Raw genomic sequence first — 21,037 nt, forward strand, 5'->3', positions numbered from 1 at the left:
AACCTTTACAAAACTACATTTCAGATAAATTAATGACCTAAATCATATAAATACACAAAACCACAAGAGCATTAGAAAAAATATTGGAGAATATGCTTATCATCTTAAGGTAGAGGACATCTTCTGAAGCAAAAGCTAGAGCTTTGAAGGGAAAGACGAACACATTTCCATGTCATGTGGGACGTAAGCAGAAATGGTATATGCAACTTTCAGGAAGGGCCACTGAAGGGCTGGGGGCCTCTGCTCTTCCTCCCTGTCCTTTGTCTTGCTAGTTGGAATGCATACATGATGGCTGGAGCTGGAATAACTGTCTTGGATCTTGACTGACCTTGGGAATGGAGGCCTTGCAAGGAGACCAACAAGAAAATAGAATCTAAGCCTCTGCCACCATGGAGCCCTGAACCAACTCTCACTGAAGTATTATGTTAGTGAGAAATAAACCCCTCTCTTGTTTATGCTGAGAGTATGGTGTGTGTTGTCATTGCAGCTGAATCTAATCCTGTTGATACACCTGCCCAGCCCCAGGTGAAGGATCATGGTTGGTGCAAGCCACTGGTTCTCGACTCTGGTCGACTTTAAGAGTCATCCAGGGAGCTTTCAAAAAACACCAGTGTCTGGGCCCTACCCCAGACCAATTATATCAAAACCTCTGGTGGTGGGGCCCAAACAGGTAATTTTTAAAAGCTCCCTAGGTGATTCTAATGTGCAGCCAGGGTGTGAAGAATTAGTTTAAGCCAATCGGGACAAACCTCGTCCCTTCTTTTCAGCCTCCCTTCAGTATGAGTGGTCAGGGACCTAGTTTTGGCCTGTGATTCCTAAGTGGAAATCTGCTAAGAGTGTTTCTGGGGAAGATTTTACATTTCTGATAAGGATTAGATGTGGCTGGGACTGTTCTTTCTCTCCCTTTCCAGCTCTGAATGTGGAAGTGATGGCTAGAACTGCAGCAGCAATATTGTGAGTATGAGGCACCAAGGATGAAGAAATCAGACAACTGACTATGGCTGGCAGAGTGAAAAGTTAAGAGAGCCTGGATCCTAGGGTGTATCACCAAGCAACTAAACTAATCCCAGTAACTCCTTATTTTCGGAAGTGTGAGGGAAAAAACTCAACAATCGTAATTTGTTTAATGAGTTTTCTGTTTGTTGCAGCAGAACGCATTCATAACTGAAATATATACATGGGTACATGTGCTTTGGGGGTACTTTGTGACATTTATCCTGTGTACAAAGAAAATCATACAGGGATATACACAGAAATATTGCTGGTAATGGCCCAAACTAGAAACCACCTAAGTGTTCATCAACTTAAGAAAGGCTCAATAAATTTAGTAAATTCATATTACAGAATACTATGCAGCAAAATAAAACGAGTCTGCTCATTCTCTAAGACATGGTATCTTAGATCTCTAAGACATAGTGTTCAGTGAAAAAGTAAATTATAGGACAGTAAGTATATAGAGTGTGAAACCATTTATTCTGAAGCACACACCCATACAAAAAACAATACTATATATTCTGTGTGTGTGTTGGGGGTGTACATGCAGAGGAAAAAGGTTTTGAAGGAGATGACTAACTGCATCTGGGGACAGGGCAGAAGGATTAGGGGCTATGATTGGAGTGGTAAGAAACTGTGGCCCCAGGTACAATATTTTTTTTTTAACCATTTTTTTAAAAGATTTTATTTTTTTCCTTTTTCTCCCCAAAGCCCCCCGGTACATAGTTGTATATTCTTAGCTGTGGGTCCTTCTAGTTGTGGCATGTGGGACGCTGCCTCAGCGTGGCTCAATGAGCGGTGCCATGTCCACGTCCAGGATTCAAACTGATGAAACACAGGGCCGCCTGCAGCAGAGCGCATGAAATTAACCACTTGGCCACGGGGCTGGCCCCTATTTACAATATTTTTTTAAAAAAAGGAATGTAATCATTTGCTTACTAATTAAAAATACTCAAGCAAAATTTTATATTAAAACTAATATAAACATATTACATAAAATATATTTATATATAATACATAGTAAAAATAAATTATATATTTATATATACTATAAATTATATATTTATATATATTATAAAATATATAATATAAAAATAATTATAATATTTATATAATAGAATTAAAATTTATATTTAAAAAGAAGTTCTACTCTTGGGGGCTTTTCCCAGTCATTGAGATCACCTTTCTCCTTCTCTGACATCTCTGATCCCCTAGTCTCTCCTGCTCAGCAAGAGAAGACTCTGGCACCTAGATTGTAGTCTTTCCCCTGCCTCAGCTGATGAGACTATCCCTGGTGACTCCCATGGTGACACAGATGACTCATCCAATATTGTGGGTCTGTGCCCTCCTCTGCAGGGGTCTCCTTGACCTCTCTTCAGTACCCACTCCCATAGTCCCATCTGGGACTTCATTATCACTGGCATCCTCTTGACTTCCAACACTGCAGGTGGAGACACCCTCCTCTCCTTCCATCTTACATGCCCAATGACTCCCACAAGCACTACTCTTTGAATACTTTGGGGCCTTTGATCCTTTTCTTACCTGCTCATCCATTAGCTCTCTTCTGACTGACTTCACTTCTGTCTCGATCCCATTTTGCCACCACCCGCAGCTCCCTTGTACCTCTCTCTGGCAAAATACTACTTTTGGATGAACCCAAGTGTTGGTTTTCTCCATGAAATCACACACAATTGTACTGTGATAAATTCACAGTCACCATCCCAATGGGATCCTTAGTATTGCTCATAAATTCCTCTCCATTTCTCTGAGCCTCAGCACTTACACCAGTATTACTTACTACTCCTCACTGTACCTCATCTCCTCAACCATACCCGCTCTCCTCACCCTGTCCCGGTGCATCATGTTCATTCTCACCTCCACAGCACAGTAGCTGCCTTGTCCAGATGCTCTTTGCCAGCTGGTGCATCCAGTCCCCTGACTGCTTCAGGTGTTGGTCATTAACTGCTCGCAGCGACTTCCTTCTCTGGAGGGTTGTCCATGGCCAAAAGGAGCCTTCTAGAGCCAGAGGTGCCTGGGAGATCAGGCTATGCAGGGCTGATGCAGGGTTATTAAGCCTTGCCTCAAATTGGGACAACCCTGAGACATCTTTCATGCTCCAGTGCTCCCCAGATCAAGGTGAGGTAGACTCCAGCTGAGGCTGCATCTTGCTGAGCTCCTTCCCCTGCCCTCTTCTTAGGAAAAGCTTTAAATGCATGAAGTAAAACAAACAGGGTTACAAAGAAAACTCATTATATTGATACATAAAAATAACAAAGCAACCTTGTAAGAGAGTAGTATGTGTGCTGCCTTATTAATGTATTAAGTAACAAAATCTAACATTGGGTCAAATAATATCCAAATAGGAATGAGAGTGATATCTGAAATGATATTTCAAGAGATCTGCCACAAATGAAACGTGGTATGAAATATAATTTCTATTAGCGACAAAGTCAAGGGTGCTACAGGTAGCACTATAATTTCATTCTAGACTCATAATGAAAGGAAATGCTAAATCTCAGTTAGAGGTTCGTGAGAACAAAGATGTGAGTTTTGGACTTTCCCCCTTCAAGTTCATGGTACTGATTTGTATTCACGGACACCTGGAGGCTCTGTGGACCTCAGGTTAGGAATCCTGTACTGGAGGATTTGTAGGCCTAGGAAACTGACATTCAGTTCACCCAACCTCACACTGAACGCTCATATGTGCTCCTTAACAGTTGGAAGGAACAAGATGGTTTAACCTCCCTCCCCTGCCCAAGAGATTGGTTAAGGAACTTTTCAAGGATCCTGACTGAACATCCCCATTCTCAGGCAGTATCAGTGAGAGGTGTGCTCATGGGGACTTGAAAGCCAGGAAAGCTCGCCAAGCTCACAGAGAGAACACAATGGCCTTTAGACAATGATGGTCTCATCTCCTTGGCTTGAGTGCCAACTGGTGCCCTTCATCTGTCCCTTTTACCATGCTGACAGCCACATGGCATTACACCAGTTAGAAGATATTGTTTGAGCATCAGTCTTGGCTCAGGTCTGTGCAGAATTTAGAGTTGGAGATAATGTTGTAGTGACTCTCAAGAAAAAAAATTTCCTGAGATGCAGATTTGATTATTATCAGAGATTGGATCAAGATGGCACATATCTCTGCTTTCTCACTCTAAATTTCCTAAAGTAACAGCCAATATATATTTTTTCAATATAGTTTTTAAAAAGAGTAAATCTTTCACTTTTTCTTTATCAGAAAGAGCAATATTTGGAGGAGAAAAATGGTGGTGGATAGCAATGGCAGTGTGGAAGTTGGGACTAGGGAGTCTATGGGAACAAGACTGTGATACTCTCTGGTTTTAATGTTCTATGGGATATATGAGTAGAGACTGAGGAGTATATTAATATTATATATTAACACATTATATTAACCATAATATTTATAACAGCCTTATATTTACACAGCACTTTTCATTTGTTCAAGACTCTCATTACATATTCATTATTTAAACTTTAAATCTAAAAATCTTTCCATCCTACTACCGTAGAGAATGCCCTGCCAAAAAGAATGCAGAGAAGGAGGCACAAAGCCTGTGCTTGGTCCCCAAGATTAGAGCCACTGCATTCCCTCTCTTGGGCTGGGAGAACATTCTGCACATTTTTGGATGGATGAGGTATACAAATCACAGAGAACCTAGCTAGTGGTTCTTAAATTTCAGTGAGTATCATCTGGGGGAGTCCATTAAAAATGTATTTTGGGGGGCCCCATTCCCGAGATTCCCATTCAGCAAGTCTGGGGTGGGACTCATAAGTCTGCACTTTTACAAGTGCCCCTGGTCCACTTGGACAGGTGATCCAAAACCACACCTCCAGAACACTGGCTTAGGCAAATAGTCCTGTGTCATTTCGTTTTTAGGCACATCACTAGTAAACAGCATGTGACTGGAATTTTAAAGATCCGTCTAAAATTCCCTTTTAGTCACATTTACATGGCTGAAGTAATTTTTGTCTCCAACTACCATCCTGCTCAGGGGATTTCAGGCCTGGGACACTATTAAGGAAACAACTGTCAGACCAAACAACAAGACCACATAGGAAAAAACAATGAGGAAACTTGGTTAATACAGAGGAACTGGGCAGGCTGGGAGACCTAGGGAGAAACCAGACACACACCTTCTCCCATGGACTGTATCGTGTTCAGTAACGCTTTTAGTGCCTGACATATGAACGTTCAGTGAGTACTGGTTAAAAGAATAAGAAACAAGTAGATACGAAAACATTAAGACAGATTGTTTCTCAACTTGTTATTCAGCTCAGGTCCTTGTTTGACAAACATGCCACCTCATATTTTCCTTTAATGTTACTTTGAATTTCAACATAAACTAAATATGGTGACTTAAAGAAGTAGACAAACTGGCTGCGTCTCCCATTAGCCTCCAGGATAAGGTGTCATGAGAAGAGGATGAAAAGGAAGCAGGAAAAGCAGTGAGCAGGGAGTATTGGTTTGAGAAGTAAAGGGAGAACCGCCTAGCGCCCCATGACGGACCGGAAGTCAGGGGGCCGGGCCGCGCCAGCTTCCGGCGTCACTTCCCACGCGACCTCCTGCGGGAAACATGGCGGCTCTCGGCGGCGTCCGCTGGTTGACCCGAGTGAGCCCGGGGGGTCAGGCCGGGCTGGGGGCGGGCGGGGGAGCAGCGGGTTTGTACCAGGCTCACTGCGGTATTCGGGGTCCGGGGATCCTCGACCCGACCTCACAGGCTTGTGTATCCCTGTCGCAGGCGCTGGTTGCTGCCCCGAACCCGGGGGCATGGCGGAGCCTGGGTACCTCGGCGGTGGCGCACGCCGCCTCGCGGAGCCAGGTAAGCCCAAGTCCGGCTCCGGTCTCGCCTAAGTCCCTGACACCTCCTCCCCAGGCTTCCCCATCCCTCCCTTGCCCTCAGGACCCCTGCTCCCGCCCCAGCTCTAGCTCTGATGGCCTCGCTTGCAGGCCGAGGATGTAAGGGTGGAGGGCGCCTTTCCCGTGACCATGCTCCCAGGAGACGGTGTGGGGCCTGAGCTGATGCACGCTGTCAAGGAGGTGTTCAAGGTGAGTGGCTCGGGGGAATCAGCCAGCAGGGACGATGGAGTGGGTTGGAAAGGACTTACTCGATTCTGACCCTGCGAGTTTTGGGACCTGTCCTTGAAGGCTGCCTCTGTCCCGGTGGAGTTCCAGGAACATCACCTGAGCGAGGTACAGAATATGGCATCTGAGGAGAAGCTGGAGCAGGTGCTGAGTTCCATGAAGGAGAACAAGGTGGCCATCATTGGTACGTGTGCCCCCTTGCTATCCTGCCCATGTGTCATTTAAAAATCTAAAGAGCAAATGTTCATTAAGCTTCTCTCCGCACGTACTAATACGTTAACTCCCCCAAGCCCCCACCGCTGATTGGTGCCCATTTGTTCCTTTGTGTTGGAAACCCAGGAGTTGAGAGATGACGTGAGCTATCTATAGAGAAGGGCTCCAAGAGTTGGGGTCTGTCATGGGACTGCATTATGGGTCATCAAGTCGTCTTGTGTTTCTAGAATGACACTTCTGGCTGCCCCTTTCATTCTGTCTTCCCTTCAGCTTCTCTACTTTAATCTCCTCATTAGATCTTTTGGTTTCCAGTTCTGCCCCTACAGTCCATCTTCTACATCTCTTCTCTTGGACAGACAAGCGTGACTTTGCCAGGCCCAGCCTTAGCATAGGAAAGTAAGTTCTTTGTAAGCTGACTCAGCTTTTCTGCCTTCATTTCCACAATACTTGTTCTGTGCTTTGGTCACAGTAGACTGTCTTAGTTTCCAAATACATGTACTATCTTGACTTACAGTGTTCCTTCTGCCTAGAATGTTCTTCATTTGATGCTGGCTGTCAGAATCCTTTCTACTCACTGTGTTAGTTTCCTGGGGCTGCTGTAACAAACTACTATAAACCTGGTGGCTTAAAATAACAGAAATTGATTCTCTCTCAGCTTTGGAGGCCAGAATTCTGAAATTAACATGTTAGCAGGGCTCCCTCTGCAGGCTTAGGGGAGAACCTTACTTGCCCCTTCCAGCTTCTGGTGGTTCCTCATGGCTCCTGGTGTTCCTTGGTATTTCTTGGCTTGTAGGTGCATCATGCCAATCTCTGCCTCTGTCTTCGTATGGTTTTCTCCCTTCTGTTCTGTGTATCTGTTTCTCCTTTTCTTATATAAGGACTTGTCATTGGATTTAGGGTCCACTCTAATCCAGGATGATTTCATCTAAGATCTTTAACTTAATTGTATCTGCAAACACTATTTTCCCAAATATGGTCACATTTACAGGTTCTGGTAGTTAGGGCATGGACATATCATTTTGAGGGTCACTATTCAACCTACTGCACTCAGTTAACCTAAGGGCTGGCTGAAGTGCCAGCTTTTCTGTGACACTTCTTGATATTACCAGAAGGAATTTCGTCTCTGTGTTCTTATGTATGCCGTTAATACCTCTCCCATGGTTTGTATCATGTCTTTCATATTATCTGCCTTCCCCAATGCATTGTTTGCCCTTTGAGGACAAGAGTTGTGTGTTGTGTTTTTTGGTTGATATCCTTAGTGCCTGACACATGGTTGATATTTAATAAGTGTTGGTTGAGAAAATTTCAAATACATAAACACAGAAACATCAAGAAAGGTAGCATTTTTTCTCAACCTGTTAAACCCAGGCTCTTTGATAACATGAAAATAGCATCTGTCCTCCTTTTAGGTCATTTTGAAGTTTCAACGTAAGTTGAATATGGTGACTAAAATTAAAACAGTGGATGGATGGATGTTTCTGGTTTTAATTACGTTATTCTTCTTTGCCTCTTGCCTCTAGAGGCACTTAAGGGTCACTGATTTGGGAGTGGGAAATGAGAGTCTGGGTTGCATTATGTCACTGAGAAGATTGGACCCCAATCTGGGTGCCCTTGGGCTTGGCCTGTGCCTGACACCCTCCCCTGCCAACTTTGTTTATGCAGGAAAGATCCACACCCCGATGGAGTATAAGGGGGAATTAGCCTCCTACGATATGCGGCTGAGGTAGGTGACAAGGGGCCATGGGTTAGAGGGGTACTGGGGCACCAGGGACAGTGCTGATGGCTTTGTCCCACCCCCAGGCGTAAGTTGGACTTGTTTGCCAATGTAGTCCATGTGAAGTCACTTCCTGGGTATAAGACTCGACACAACAATTTAGATCTGGTGATCATTCGGGAGCAGACAGAAGGGGAATACAGCTCTCTGGAACATGAGGTGAGGCCCTAGAAATTGGGGAGGGCAGGGGCAAAGGTGGGAGAGAGGCATAGCTCCTTCTTCCGTTCTTTCCAGTGTCATCTAGCTGCTTCTCTCTTTTTACACAGAGTGCAAGGGGTGTGATTGAGTGCTTGAAGATTGTCACTCGAACCAAATCTCAGCGGATTGCAAAGTTCGCCTTCGACTACGCCACTAAGAAGGGGCGGAGCAAGGTCACGGCTGTCCACAAGGCCAACATCATGTGAGGGAAATGGTTTTGCCTTGGGAAGGATCCTGGGAAGGTAGCCCCCTGCACTCTCTTGGCTGAATCTGTTTCCTTTGGCCCACGGACAGGAAACTTGGGGATGGGTTATTCCTGCAGTGCTGTGAGGAAGTTGCTGAACTGTACCCCAAAATCAAGTTTGAGACAATGATCATAGACAACTGCTGCATGCAGGTAAGGCCTTCCCTGTGTCTACACTCTCAGTGCTGAGGGAGGGCAGGAGTGGCATTTACTTCTCTTCTCCATGCCCACATTTCACCCCCTAGCTGGTACAGAATCCTTACCAGTTTGATGTGCTGGTGATGCCCAATCTCTATGGGAACATTATCGACAATCTGGCTGCTGGTTTGGTTGGGGGAGCTGGTGTGGTCCCCGGTGAGAGCTACAGTGCAGAGTACGCAGTCTTTGAGACGGTGAGTGAGGTCCCCTCCTCCCTAAGCCCTCTCTGCATGCCCTTCTTCTGACCTCAGGTTTCCCCTGATAGTTCCCCCACTCTGTCCTCTCCTAAGTAACCCTGGCCTGCTCCTGCCCTCCACCCTCCCAATGCCTTTTCTGAGTGTCCCTGGTCTGACCTCCCTCTGCCCTAATGCCCTTCCCTGACCTCAGCTGCTGCATGACATCTGCTTGCAGTGACTCTGGTCTGCTCCTCTCTCCACAGGGTGCCCGGCACCCATTTGCCCAGGCAGTGGGCAGGAATATAGCCAACCCCACCGCTATGCTGTTGTCAGCTTCCAACATGCTGCGGCATCTCAAGTAGGTCATGGTGGGCTGGGGGAGGAGGCCCGGTGTTGTAAGGGGGAGCACAGGTGGGGAAGTCGGGGATGATGTGGGAGGAATCTCAGTTTCTTCTGTCCACATTGACAGTCTCGAGTATCACTCCAACATGATTGCAGATGCCGTGAAGAAGGTGATCAAAGTGGGCAAGGTGAGTTTAGAGAGGCTGCAGGGCTCAGGGCCTTGGCACTACTCTCTGGGGAACCTGAATTGGGACCGCCTTTCCCTCCAGCACCCCAGAGTATCTGCTGTCTGGTCTTCCGCTGTCCCTCTCAGGGCTGTTCTTCACCTCCCTTCTCTTGGCTGTTTCATCCTCTTGATCTCCTTTGTCTTAGTTCCCATCTGCTCTTCCCTCTTTCCTGCTCCATCCCTTGGCTCTTTTATGGGCCATCTTCATGCCAAACTTGCAGCTGTCTCTCTGGGGGGAGTATGGGGGATGGAGGAGCAGAGGGAGATAGCAGGCAGGATGAGGCCCTGGGGGCACCTTCACATCTGGAAGCCCATCCTCATCTGCATTCCCCTGCCCTCATCTTTCCTCCGCCTGGTCTCTCTCCTTATTTCCTCCAAGGCATCCTCATGCTGTCTCCAGTCTGTGTTCCCCATCTCACTTCATGCTCAGCCTTCCATCCTGCCCAGGCTGCAGCATAGGCTCTAAGAGTGGCTCTGGCTCTCAGGAGTGGATGGGCCCCTATGCTCTTCCAAACCTGGCCACCTTGCATCTCTGCCACATCGCATCTTCTTTTGGCCTTGCATCTCTGCTGCATTGCATCTTCTTTTTAGCCTTGTCACCCCTTCTTGGATCCCATTGCCATCACATTGCCCTACCCCCCCTTCATGGGCTCTCTTCTCTTCTCCCCCACGGCTGTTGCCGGTGGTGGCTGTAGGTGCGGACTCGAGACATGGGCGGCTACAGCACCACAACCGACTTCATCAAGTCTGTCATCGGCCACCTGCACCCTTATGGGGGCTAGAGCCCTTTAGTCCCTCCAACCTCACAAGGACCATACTACCTACATCTCCCTTCAGTACAGTGGACCAGAGAAGAGCCCTTAACCTGACCATAACCATCACCTGGGCAGAGCCTAGGTTGTCCTGGGGCTGGCTTCCTTAGGGAACTATTAGGTGGTGGTTGGAGGGGGGGTTAGGGATGGGGCCTAGGCCACAGGGATGATGACAATTCTCCCCCACAGGTTCGAACTTCTGACATGGGTGGCTATGCTACCTGCCAAGACTTCACTGAGGCTGTCATTGATGCCCTGTCCCGCCCATAGGTCCCACCCACACCTGTTTAAGGTGTCTCAATAAAACATGTATATCGACTCTTTATGAATTTGTTTTTATTGGGGTTTATGGGATGGGTTAGGTTGTTGGAAAATGTCCTGTGGGTTAGGCCCCAGCAGGAAATGTCCATTCTAATCTTCCTGGGATAGCTTTTGGAACTTTTTCTTTTTTTTAGAGCTGTTGCTCTTGCTGCCAGCAGCCTCTTCAGGTCCACTGCTGAGCGGCTCCTCCCTGGAAGAGAATTTCCTCTTTTTCTTGGGGACACTCCTGTTTCCTGCCTCTTCAGGGTCAGTAACTGTTTCCACTTTGGGGGAAGATTTCTTCCTCTTGGGAAGACTTCCACTGCCAGCTGTCTCTTCAAGATCACTAGTTATCAGCTCCTCCTTGGAAAAAGATTTCTTTTTCTTGGGTTTGGAGAAAGAGACAGATGGGTCTTCCATTCCATTCTCCTGAGGAGCCTCCTGGAGCTTTTGCTTTTTCTTCTTTTTGGGTCTCTCACTTGTCTCCTAAAAAAGGGAAGTGGACATGGAGCAGTGTCACTCATCATTGTATGAACACACTCCATTAAAATTCTGGCAAGTAGTAGGGCAGAAAGACTGGTGGAAATGCTGTTAAAACTGGGATCGTTTTGGGGCTGGCCCTGTGGTTAAGTTGGCACGCTCCGCTGCAGGCGGCCCAGTGTTTCACTGGTTCGAATCCTGGGCGCGGACAAGGGACTGCTCATCAAACCACGCTGAGGCAGCATCCCACATGCCACAACAAAGAATACACAACTATGTACTGGGGGGCTTTGGGGAGAAAAATGAAAAAAATAAAATCTTGAAAAAAAAAACCACTGGGATAGTTTTAACTATATGGATATAATTCTGGATATCTACCCCAAGGGTGACTCCCACTTAGAAGGTGGGGAGAAAATGTGATTATCTAAGCCCATTAAATAATTTATAGAAAAACTCACCATCCTGGTCACTATAGAATCATCATGCCAAGTTCCAGAAGGGACCCTGAAACACTATTTGACAAATTGGGCACTATGTGAAGATCCCAGGAGAAGTGATTCTAACCTAGCACATTTGAAACCTCCCTTCCCCAATCCCCGCTAGAAAATGGTACCTCCAGACACACGTCTGAGAACAAGCAGAGCAGCAATTTACACTACCCCCAGTTGAAGACTCCTGGGAGGCAGCCAAGGACAGAAAACACTTGCCCAGGGAATGCGTGTGTACTGCAACCAGCTCTCTGTACTCTTGTGCAAGTTCTCTCAAGAGGTAGTTTTAGATATTTCAGGTCCTTATTTCAGTCCAAAAGCCTGGACTCAAGACTATGGCTTAAGGTAGCATAACCTTTGTCCTGCTGTTGAAAATCTTACAACCTAAGATCTTCACACCTAGGCCTGAGGGCTAACCTGCCTACTGACCTCACACTCCTCCGGGGTACTGCTGCTGTTTTCTGAAGATGCAAGGGCAGCAATTGCAGCCAGGCGTTTCTTTTCCTTCTTCAAGCGTTTCTTCTCCTGTTTCTCCAGCTTCCTGGTAATCTCAGCAGCCGCTTCCTCTGCCTGGCCAAAGAAAAGTGCTAAAAAAGTTCTCCAGACCTGCGGCTCTCCAGGTCTCCCTTCTGGCTTTACTGGATCAGGCTCATTAAATCAGTTTTTTGCCTCCACTCTACCAGGTCAGGCTAAGACAGCTCATCACCTCCAACAGCCAGCTATGGTCCTCCCCCACCTAGTGAAGCCCAAACTGACCTGAACCATTGCCTCCTTCATGACATCCAGATTCTTTCGTGGAATCTCTCCAGTCTCATAAAAGGACAGCCGCTCCTCGACTTGTTCTCGAAGCTTCTCCCCAAATACACTTGTGGGGACCTCTGGATGTGTGTGTGTGTGGGTAAACAAAGCCTGTCAGCCCCTTAAAGGGCAAACTACTCCCCACCCCAGTATTCCCTCTACTGTCAGCTCCACTCAGACCCAAAGTATCAACACTCACTAGGTGAACTGCTGTTGACGAAAAATACTGGCATCATTGTAGAAGCTGCTAAGGTAGTCAGCCTCCCCTCCCTCCCTTTTCCTCACAACTGCCAACCCCGCCCCATACCAGAGAAGCAATCAATTCGTGAGGCAATACTGCATTTGTTTGCCAGATATCGGGAGATGCGGCCTTTGTTCTTGGCAGCTGCTCGGCCAATGAAGGTAGAGTGGAAAATGAGTCCATATTTTGGGGTGTTACCCCTTGTCTTCAGGGCTCTGGGAGAAGAATATTCAGTGGAGATTTCAAGATCAGAAATTTCAACCCTATTAGCCAAGGCAGCTCCTCCCCTCCCTACTTCCCCCAGTTTCCAGATTGAGCCTCAGGCTGGGCTGGGTCTTCACCCCACCTTGTGCCAACCCACAGCTCCCAGAGACAGAGGGAAGGCATCCAATGTCGCTGACCTGGAAACTTGGTCCCTTTGCTGGGCCCTGGGAATCACTCAGACACCAGGACTGGCCATCACCCCCATAGCAGAGGCCTGTATAGGTCAGGGAGCCCTGGTTAGCCATCACTGTGATCCCCAAACAAGCAGTGGGCACCAGAAGTGGCACCTGAGTGTGGGCAGGTGCCCTCACTGGTACCTGAACAGGGCCTTTTCAGCCCCAAGGATCTGCACTGTGGACGCTGGATACTTGGCCAGGTTGGTGAGGCTGCCAGCATGAGCAATGAGACGTGCACCTACCTGGAGAAGGATTCAAAGAATTAGGGAAGCTACAATTGCCAACATACCAACTGCGTAACCCTGCTTTGCCTCTCCCCTTGAAGTGCAATCAGGGAAGATATGGTGGGTCAGGAAATAAAGCAGTGTGGATATACATGGCAATGTTCCTCAATCCCCATTTCTGTGCTCCCCATGACGTACCGCTTCCCCAATTAGGGCTGACAGGCTGGGGGCTACTTGGCTCATCTTGGATCGCAGGTAAGTGTGTAGGCTCTGGCGGTACTCTGACAAAGACACCACACGGCTGGAGAAGCTCTCGATGTTTATCAAATCGATGGCTGATATGTCCATGCCTAAGCGACACCAAGTGTAAATGTGCAAGTCAGACCTCCAGAGCCCCATACCTTATTTTGGCTGCCAGGCTCTGTACTGACCCATGGAGGACCGCGAGGCATCCAGAATAGCCTTGGCTTTGGCCCCATCCATTGTTAGCTCCTCCAGCTTCTCCAACTTTTCTTCATTCAGCTCCCTTCGGTTTCCAATGAACTGAGCAAGGCGGCAGTATGTGGCATTGTCATTGATGATCTTCACCAGCTCAGGAAAGTGATACCCGTACCACTCCCTGCAAAGAACCACAATCACTCCCTGGCTCAGCTGTCCTCTCAAATAAAGCTACAGCCTCAGCCCTCTCCACACTGACTCTCTGCCTGAAGGGCCAGGGAAGAAGTCACATTCAAAACCTCCTCAACTCCTTGTCCCCCCATTCACAATACAGACCAGGCAAAGGGCCTGGGCTGAGGTGTATATGGGGTGGGTTTGCTCTGCCTCCTCTTTCTATACAGTCAGTGTAAGAACACAGCCTGTGGTAAGCACCAGGAGGCCCAGCCCACCCCACCCCACATGGTTCTACCCACAGGAGCTAGTCTTGATCTCAGTATTCAAAACTAGCTCAACCACGAGCCAAAGACCCCATTCTCAGGGGTTGCCCCTGCACTTTACCTGACACGCATGGAGAAGGTATTGATGTCCTTATCCAACTGGTCCAGAAGGCTAATGGACTGGATAATCATATTGTCCACCCGGTTCACATTAAACTTAACTTTGGCACGAGAATAGCTGTGTCCCAGCCCCAGTTGGGCTTTACAAGCAGACAGATCTGTCAGACCCTTCACCAGGTTGTGGAAGTGCAGACGAACTCCTGGAGGAGGGCAAGACTGTGAGCAAGGAAGGGCTCTCAGCTGGCTCCTGCACCATGGGCACCAGCCAAGCAGGAAGGCTTCCCAGAAGCAACCTTAAGCACCCCATTAAGTTTCCAGAATCTCCTTCGAAGATGTGAAGAATGGCATGAATGCTAACAGACGATGGTCTCACCTCGCAGGATCTCAGCTATCACGCCTCCAGTCTGGCAGTTGTATCCTAACTCCTCTTGTATAGCAGCACCAATCTTGGGGTCCCCAACGCCCAGGAGTACCTTCTTTTTTTTGGACGGCAAGTGAGTCTCCAAGAGCAGGCGGAGGTCCTCGTGAACAACACCTCAGAGCAAAGAACAGAGCTCCCACTAACAAGCTGAAGGATGCTGAAAATCATAAAAGCGACCCTGGGCCCTCAACTGATTTAAGTGACAGATCTATCTTCCAATGGTCCAGCAGAGCATGCTGGGATGGCATGCCTAGACCCCTCCCCTTCAGGCTTTGCTCAGAGACATGGAGACATCAGTGATTGCACTCAGGGGATTGACAGACTCAAGTCATCACTGCAAAGCCTGCATCAACCATGGGAGGTCCAAGAAAACAGCGAAATACGTAACTGAAAGCTTAAAACACCCCGGAGCACGATGAAATACTTGATTTGCCTTCTGGGACCAACCTCTTTTTCTTGGCTTTTAAGTATCAGAATTGCCCTTTTCAATCAAGTGAACAAAGTAGCAGAGAATGACATTTGATTGGGTTTAGCATTAAACTCGCCTGCCCTACCAGATTTAAGTATCATTTATCATTCCAGTGCCCACAAGAAAATAAAGCCTACATCCTGGATTGTGCACTTAAGGTATTACATTTAGCCTACCATATATTCCAGATCTTGAACTCTATGAAGATTTTAAAATTACATCCTGTACACATTAAATACAGCTTAGCACATACCAGATAGAACAATTTAGCTGAGGAAAGCAAATTATCACAAGCTCCCCTAGGAGAACAGCAGCAGAACTCTGTCTGCCTTACCTCCGTAAGATACATGGTGGTGGTCGACTCACCTTCAGACACAGCGTTGGCATTTTCCAAGGCAACCTGGGACGAGGCAAAGGGACAAAAGGCCACGAGACGAACGATATTGTGGAACTTGCCCAGGTTGAGCACGCACTCCTCCACCTGAGGGAGAAAGGATGAATGGTTTCTTTCCCTCGCTCTTGCCTCTAGGGCGCAGTAAAGCAGCGGTTCGCGGCCTTGCACGCACCTAAGAACCAGCCGGACGCTTTAAAAAGGAACCGATCATGGGCCCTAAATCCCAGATCTGCTTCGTCGGTACGGGGCGGAGTCAGGGAGGCTTACTTCTGAGTGGTCCTAACGAATCTCTAAGTCCGAACGCACTAACGACGCCCTGGCTCTGGGACCCCCTCCACGGCGCGGCCGGCCACGTGGGAGCGCGCGGTGCATGCTGGGGGCCGCGCGCCGGCTGGGCCACGGCGCGGAAGGCGAGCCCCCGCGGCACCCACCTGCGGCAGCAGCAGGCTGATCTCCTCCACCTCCTTCAGCGCCAGCAGCGCATAGCCGACCGCGTGCTCGAACAGCACGTGCAGCAGCACCTGGAACGGGAGCCGGGACGCGAGCGTCAGCGCGGCCCCCGCGTTCACCCAGCCCCGCTCCCAGCGTAGGCCCCGGCTCCGGCGCGGGCTCCGGCCTGCACCCGGGCCCGCACCGCGGCCTTCTCCTCGCCCACACCGCCGAACCACTCCTCACCATGGCGCCCGCTCCCGGCCCGGCTCGCAATGCGACGAGCGGGCTCTGGCGCGCGGAACCCGGCTCCAGAGGCCACGCCCCCGCGCCGTCGGCCAATCAGAGGCCGAGGACGATACCTTTCGGGGCCTTCGGGCTGGGGGCCCGCCGGGGTGGTACGGCCCGGAGGAGGGGGCGGGGGGCGAGCGCGGGCTGGCTGGCCTTTTCCGGCTGCCGCTGCGGCGCGCGCCTGCGCTGTTGCTGGGGACGCGCCGTATGTGGGCGGCATGCGGGCCGCAGGACGGTCGGGAAAGGCGCTTTTTGGATAATGGTCCGTTCCCTCTGTTTTCATCAGATAATTACGGGAGGCAGAGCTCGGTAAAACCCGGGCGGGAGGCCCCGCTCGGGCCGCGGCGACCCTCCCCGGGCAGAAACTTGCCCCCTCGGCTTTCCGTGGCACCGTACCTGGGGCCCCAGACCTCTCCCTGCGCCTCACGTCCCCAGTACCCCTTCGTCCCGGCTTCCCACTCGGGGAAGACCTTCCCAGGAGCCTCGGGGCCGCGCGCCCTTTCCTCCTCTCCAGAACGGAAGGGGGCCTGGAGCAAACTGGCGTAGACCCTGAGGAATCGTGACTCCTCGTAGCTGGCCTTAAAATACAATTTTAAATTGTATTTTATTTATTATTTTCAAAAATGAGGGTGGCCGGAGATAAAGTCGAAAAGGAAGACGATCCCACCTCCTCCCAGGTCGGTTTCTCGTTCCCCTGCTTCAGCAGAACGGGGCTCCTTTTGCTGGGCCACTTGTTGCTCGCCCTGTTGAATGGCCCTAGATGTTAGCGCCCAGTTAGCCAGCGGTGGATTGGAGCCACTTCCATGTCCTCGAGGGTGGCTTTTGGGCACTCAGTAGACTATTTTGAAATTACTTTTGCTTTAATAGTTAATGTTAGAGTTGCAAATCTAAAACCTAGTTCTCCTAGGGTAGTATACATGCTGGTAGATTAGCATCATTTTAAGGGGATTTTTATAACTTAAATTCCCATAACTGAAGTGCATTTATAAATTCAATTTATTTTATTTTCTTGTTAAGCAATTCGGTCACTTGACAAACAAAATCCAAGTACTGAGCTCAGTCTTAATATATTAACTTAAAAATATGGCTGGTAAATCTTAAACTCTCAGTCTCAGTATTGCTTACAAATATGGTTACGTTCTGTTACATATATCCACTTGCAACCTGAGTCTGAATCAGTTACTCCACGTTTAAAAATTGAATTGCAAGGGGCCAGCCCGTGGCTGAATGGCTAAGTTGGTGCTCTGCTTGGGCGGCCCAGGGTTTCACGGATTCAGATCCTGGGCCTGGACATGGCACCGCTCATCAAGCCACGCTGAGGCGGTGTCCCACGTGCCACAACTGGAAGGAACCACAACCCAAAATACGCAAGTATGTACCAGGGGGCTTTGGGGAGAAAAAGGAAAAATAAAAGCTTTAAAGAAAAAAAAATTGAATTGCAAAACTAATCTATTACATACATTAGTATGTTAAATTCTGTTTTATAGATACCAGGTTAAATAAAGGGTTCCAAAATGTAATGGAAAATATTAATGCTATGACTTTGATTGCTTCATTATTTCTATACTTAATCCTAAATATTCCTGGGGTTACAGGTGCTTATCCGCTTAGATAGGGGTTTTCAAAGGAGAAGTCAGAATCTATTAGTGGAATATAGAATTTATTTAGACATTCTTAGCCAGCATTAAAAACATAGGAAGAAAGAGAATAGGGACTAATATGTCACATAGAGTGAGGAGGGGTATTGATTTGTGAAACTTTTGTCTCAGGTAAACATGCATATGTATACATGTATGTATAAACATACATATATATACGTGGGGAAATATGTATATATACTATATATGTTATGTAAACACACTTTTTTGTGCATTAAATGCAAAAAGCTTGAGAGTCACTGAGCTGAAAGTTAACCACAGTGGTACTTTGAATAGGTTTGAGTCCTCTGGTTATAACCGAGCTGTGCTGAAGAGGTTTGCTAACTCAGAGACGGCTGAAGAAAAGTGCACTTCAACTAGTGAGATGCAGATACTAGCCGCCCCGTAGCCGAGTGGTTAAGTTCACGCGCTCCGCTTCGGTGGCCCTGGGTTTCACAGGTTCGGATCCTGGGCGTGGACATGGCACCGCTTGTCAGGCCACGCTGAGGCAGCGTCCCACATGCCACAACTAGAAGGACCCATAACTAAAACATGCAACTATGTACTGGGGGGTTTTGGGGAGAAAAAGCAGGAAAAAAGAAAAAGATTCGCAACAGTTGTTAGGTGCCAATCTTTAAAAAAAAACTAAAACAAATGCTTATGATTAGACGGGGACATGGTGCAAACACTAAAAATATTCCTTTGGCTTCCTCACCTCCATCTCTTAACTAAACTAGCTCCCGGATATTTCATAGTCCTGACCCCAGCAGGACCTCTGCAGCGTGTGATGTTAGAGACCGTATCTTCCTTCCTTTTGGCCTGTTTGCTGAGTTCACTTTTCCTGTCTGTGTTCAGGTCTTCACCACCACCACCACCACCACCAGTCCTGCCTAATTCAGGACTTTTGCAAAACCTTTGGTTTCCCCTTCTCTAAACCATCTGTCTCTCCACTGCCAGAATGATCTCTCTGAGGCAGAGTAGCCAATCGTGTTCTATTGCGGGTGTTCATCATGGCATGAAGTAACGGGAAGGTCAAGGGCGTGGTGTCCCAGGATCACCTGCGGTAGCTAGTCTCCAAAGATGACCACCCGTGATCCGTGCCTCCTGGCATTTGGTCCTTGTATAGTCCCCTCCCACAGTGAACAGGGCTGGGTCTGTGACTTTTTTGCCAGTAGAATGCGGCAGAAGTGATTCTGTGCCAGTTCCCCTACTCAGCGTTTTGCATTCTTGGGAGCCTTGAGTTGCCTCATAAGAAGTTCAGCTACGTGCTGGAGAGCCACATGGAGAAGGAAAGGCCCCGAGACTTCCGGGAGAGGTCCAGCTTTCCAGCTGTCCCTGTCAAGAGAGAAGACCCACGGGTAAAGCCATGTCATGTGTTCCAGCCCTTGCTGGAACTGACTGCAGCCACATGAGTGACCCCAAACAAGACCAGCAGAAGAACCACCTAGTTGGGCCCCGACTACCCACAGAACTGTGAGAAATAATATATTGTGGTTTTTAAGTCACTAAATTTCAAGATGATATATTAAGCAGCAGTAAATACATATCAGAATCAGCAAACCGGGGTTCAGGTGACCTTAAGTTAATCACCTAATCTTCCTGAGCTTTCATTTCTTCTGCAGGATGAAGACTGAGGATTCATTTGTCTCTTCAACAAAGATTTTATCAAACATCTACTATAGGCCAGACATGACACAGGTGTGGTACCTGGCATGTAGTAGGAACTCAGCAAGTGTTAGTGGTCTTTCATCTTGTTCTGGTTTTTTTGTGTGTGTGAGGAAGATTGGCCCTGAGCTAACATCTGTCGCCAATCTTCCACTTTTTGCTTGAGGAAGATTGTTGCTAAGCTAACATCTGTGCCAATCTTCCTCTCTTTTTGTATGTGGGATGCTGCCACAGCGTGGCTTGATGAGTGGTGTGTAGCTCTGCACACTTGAGATCTGAACCTGTGAACTCTGGGCCACCGAAGCGGAGCATCCTTATTTAACCACTACGCCACCAGGCTGGCCCCTCATCTTGTTCTTTTTTGTCAATAAATATTACAACAACATTTCATTTGACCTGTTCTCAGTTTAGTCCCAATTCTCCCATCACCTCCCAAAAGACTCTACTAAAACCCCATTTTTTTATACATCCAGGTACCTTGACTCATTTCATTCACTTTAGCCATTAACTTACACATGTAGACAGATCATCTTTAAACACAGTTTAGTTTCACACGGTAAAACAGTTATGCATTCCATTTTTCAATTTCCAGTGGCAGTAGATGGACAGTTTACTGTCACTCTGATTAAATATTGTTGGAACCTGGAAAATATGTTCAGTGTGTAAACTTGACAATTATTGGTATCTCAATCATTTCTGGTTTAAACAGTGTTGCTAAGAGTCTTTTAGATTTCCTCTCTCTTCTTCAGCTCTTTTCAGAATGGCACCAGGGTTTATGAGAGTGCTCTCAGCCTAGTTGTAGGGAGAAGGGGTGGGGGGATGTCTCAGGTCTTTGTGTTCAGGTTCTAGTACTGTGTCTTGGGACCCCATTAATCCCTGTTGTAACATGGCTGCTTTGGACTGGTCCCTAGCCTGTGCCCTCTGTCCTCTGAGACATGCTGATCTCAGCCAGATGCTTGAAACTCTGAGCTCCTGGTCTCCTTATTTCAGGCCTCTACTGGTTCCATGCTGTGTGGCACCCATGCATTTCCTCATTGAGGTATACATGGTCTTTGGGATCACTTGCCTGCCTTATATGAGCTGGGAGGACCAGGCTCATTACCAGAGGGGCTTTTATCCTCACGAATGCTGTATTAGCTTTCCTGTGCCGTGGTGACCATTCTGCTGGGTGGAGTGTGGGATCTCTAGAGCAGGAGTCAGCAAGCTGTGACCCATGGGCCAAATATGGCCTGTACCTTGCTTTTGTAGGGCCCAAGAGCTAAGAATGATTTTTACATTTTTAAAGGGTTGGAAAAAATATATATGCAACAGAGAGTATATGTGGTGCACAAAGTCCACAATACTATCTGACCTTTTACAGGAAAGGTTCTGTAAATCATTTTTTTTGGAGGCATGCAGCTTCATCTGTGCCATGGTCAGGGCAGCAGGGCAGAAATGAACAGATATGAAACTTGTAGAAATAAGAAACTTGTTGAAATTTAAAAGAAA

At 47.9% G+C, this 21,037-nt stretch overlaps 2 protein-coding genes and 5 non-coding genes across 10 annotated transcripts; 1 reads left to right on the plus strand and 6 right to left on the minus strand.

The window, feature by feature from the left end:
- Positions 1–5,469: 5,469 nt before the first annotated feature.
- Positions 5,470–10,600, plus strand: IDH3B (isocitrate dehydrogenase (NAD(+)) 3 non-catalytic subunit beta). 4 transcript variants are annotated; one of them, XR_001396066.3, is made up of 13 exons: positions 5,470–5,621; positions 5,751–5,831; positions 5,960–6,058; positions 6,158–6,278; positions 7,970–8,030; positions 8,108–8,240; positions 8,348–8,481; positions 8,574–8,676; positions 8,769–8,915; positions 9,161–9,255; positions 9,367–9,427; positions 10,161–10,362; positions 10,467–10,600. XR_001396066.3 is itself a non-coding variant. In XM_044748263.2 (12 exons), exons 1-12 carry the CDS (start codon positions 5,586–5,588, stop codon positions 9,732–9,734), a joined length of 1,194 nt encoding a protein of 397 aa, XP_044604198.1. In that variant the 5' UTR covers positions 5,542–5,585; the 3' UTR covers positions 9,735–10,095. The 4 variants fall into 4 exon arrangements, 3 of the variants coding, with proteins under 3 accessions (XP_044604198.1, XP_014684112.1, XP_014684123.1); XM_044748263.2 differs by lacking the exons at positions 10,161–10,362; positions 10,467–10,600 and adding an exon at positions 9,612–10,095 and having other exon boundaries at positions 5,542–5,621; XM_014828626.3 differs by having other exon boundaries at positions 5,543–5,621; positions 10,161–10,600.
- On the minus strand, positions 10,597–16,243 carry NOP56 (NOP56 ribonucleoprotein). The gene is made up of 12 exons (XM_014828605.3): positions 16,203–16,243; positions 15,959–16,048; positions 15,500–15,614; positions 14,617–14,778; positions 14,245–14,443; positions 13,680–13,867; positions 13,447–13,598; positions 13,166–13,266; positions 12,651–12,799; positions 12,302–12,423; positions 11,975–12,115; positions 10,597–11,063 (listed from the first exon to the last, which is right to left on the minus strand). The coding sequence occupies exons 1-12, from the start codon at positions 16,203–16,205 to the stop codon at positions 10,689–10,691; spliced, it is 1,797 nt and encodes a 598-aa protein (XP_014684091.1). The 5' UTR covers positions 16,206–16,243; the 3' UTR covers positions 10,597–10,688.
- LOC123277485 (small nucleolar RNA SNORD57) lies at positions 12,186–12,256 on the minus strand. The gene has a single exon (XR_006514436.1). It is a non-coding gene; the product is annotated as a small nucleolar RNA SNORD57 (small nucleolar RNA).
- LOC123277486 (small nucleolar RNA SNORD56) lies at positions 12,514–12,584 on the minus strand. The gene has a single exon (XR_006514437.1). It is a non-coding gene; the product is annotated as a small nucleolar RNA SNORD56 (small nucleolar RNA).
- Positions 13,018–13,103, minus strand: LOC123277495 (small nucleolar RNA SNORD86). Its single transcript, XR_006514446.1, has one exon. It is a non-coding gene; the product is annotated as a small nucleolar RNA SNORD86 (small nucleolar RNA).
- LOC123277488 (small nucleolar RNA SNORA51) lies at positions 13,996–14,127 on the minus strand. The gene has a single exon (XR_006514439.1). It is a non-coding gene; the product is annotated as a small nucleolar RNA SNORA51 (small nucleolar RNA).
- LOC123277496 (small nucleolar RNA SNORD110) lies at positions 14,937–15,004 on the minus strand. The gene has a single exon (XR_006514447.1). It is a non-coding gene; the product is annotated as a small nucleolar RNA SNORD110 (small nucleolar RNA).
- Positions 16,244–21,037: the final 4,794 nt, after the last annotated feature.

The sequence above is a fragment of the Equus asinus genome, chromosome 15 (genome assembly GCF_041296235.1).
Source record: "Equus asinus isolate D_3611 breed Donkey chromosome 15, EquAss-T2T_v2, whole genome shotgun sequence".
Lineage (NCBI taxonomy): Eukaryota > Metazoa > Chordata > Mammalia > Perissodactyla > Equidae > Equus > Equus asinus.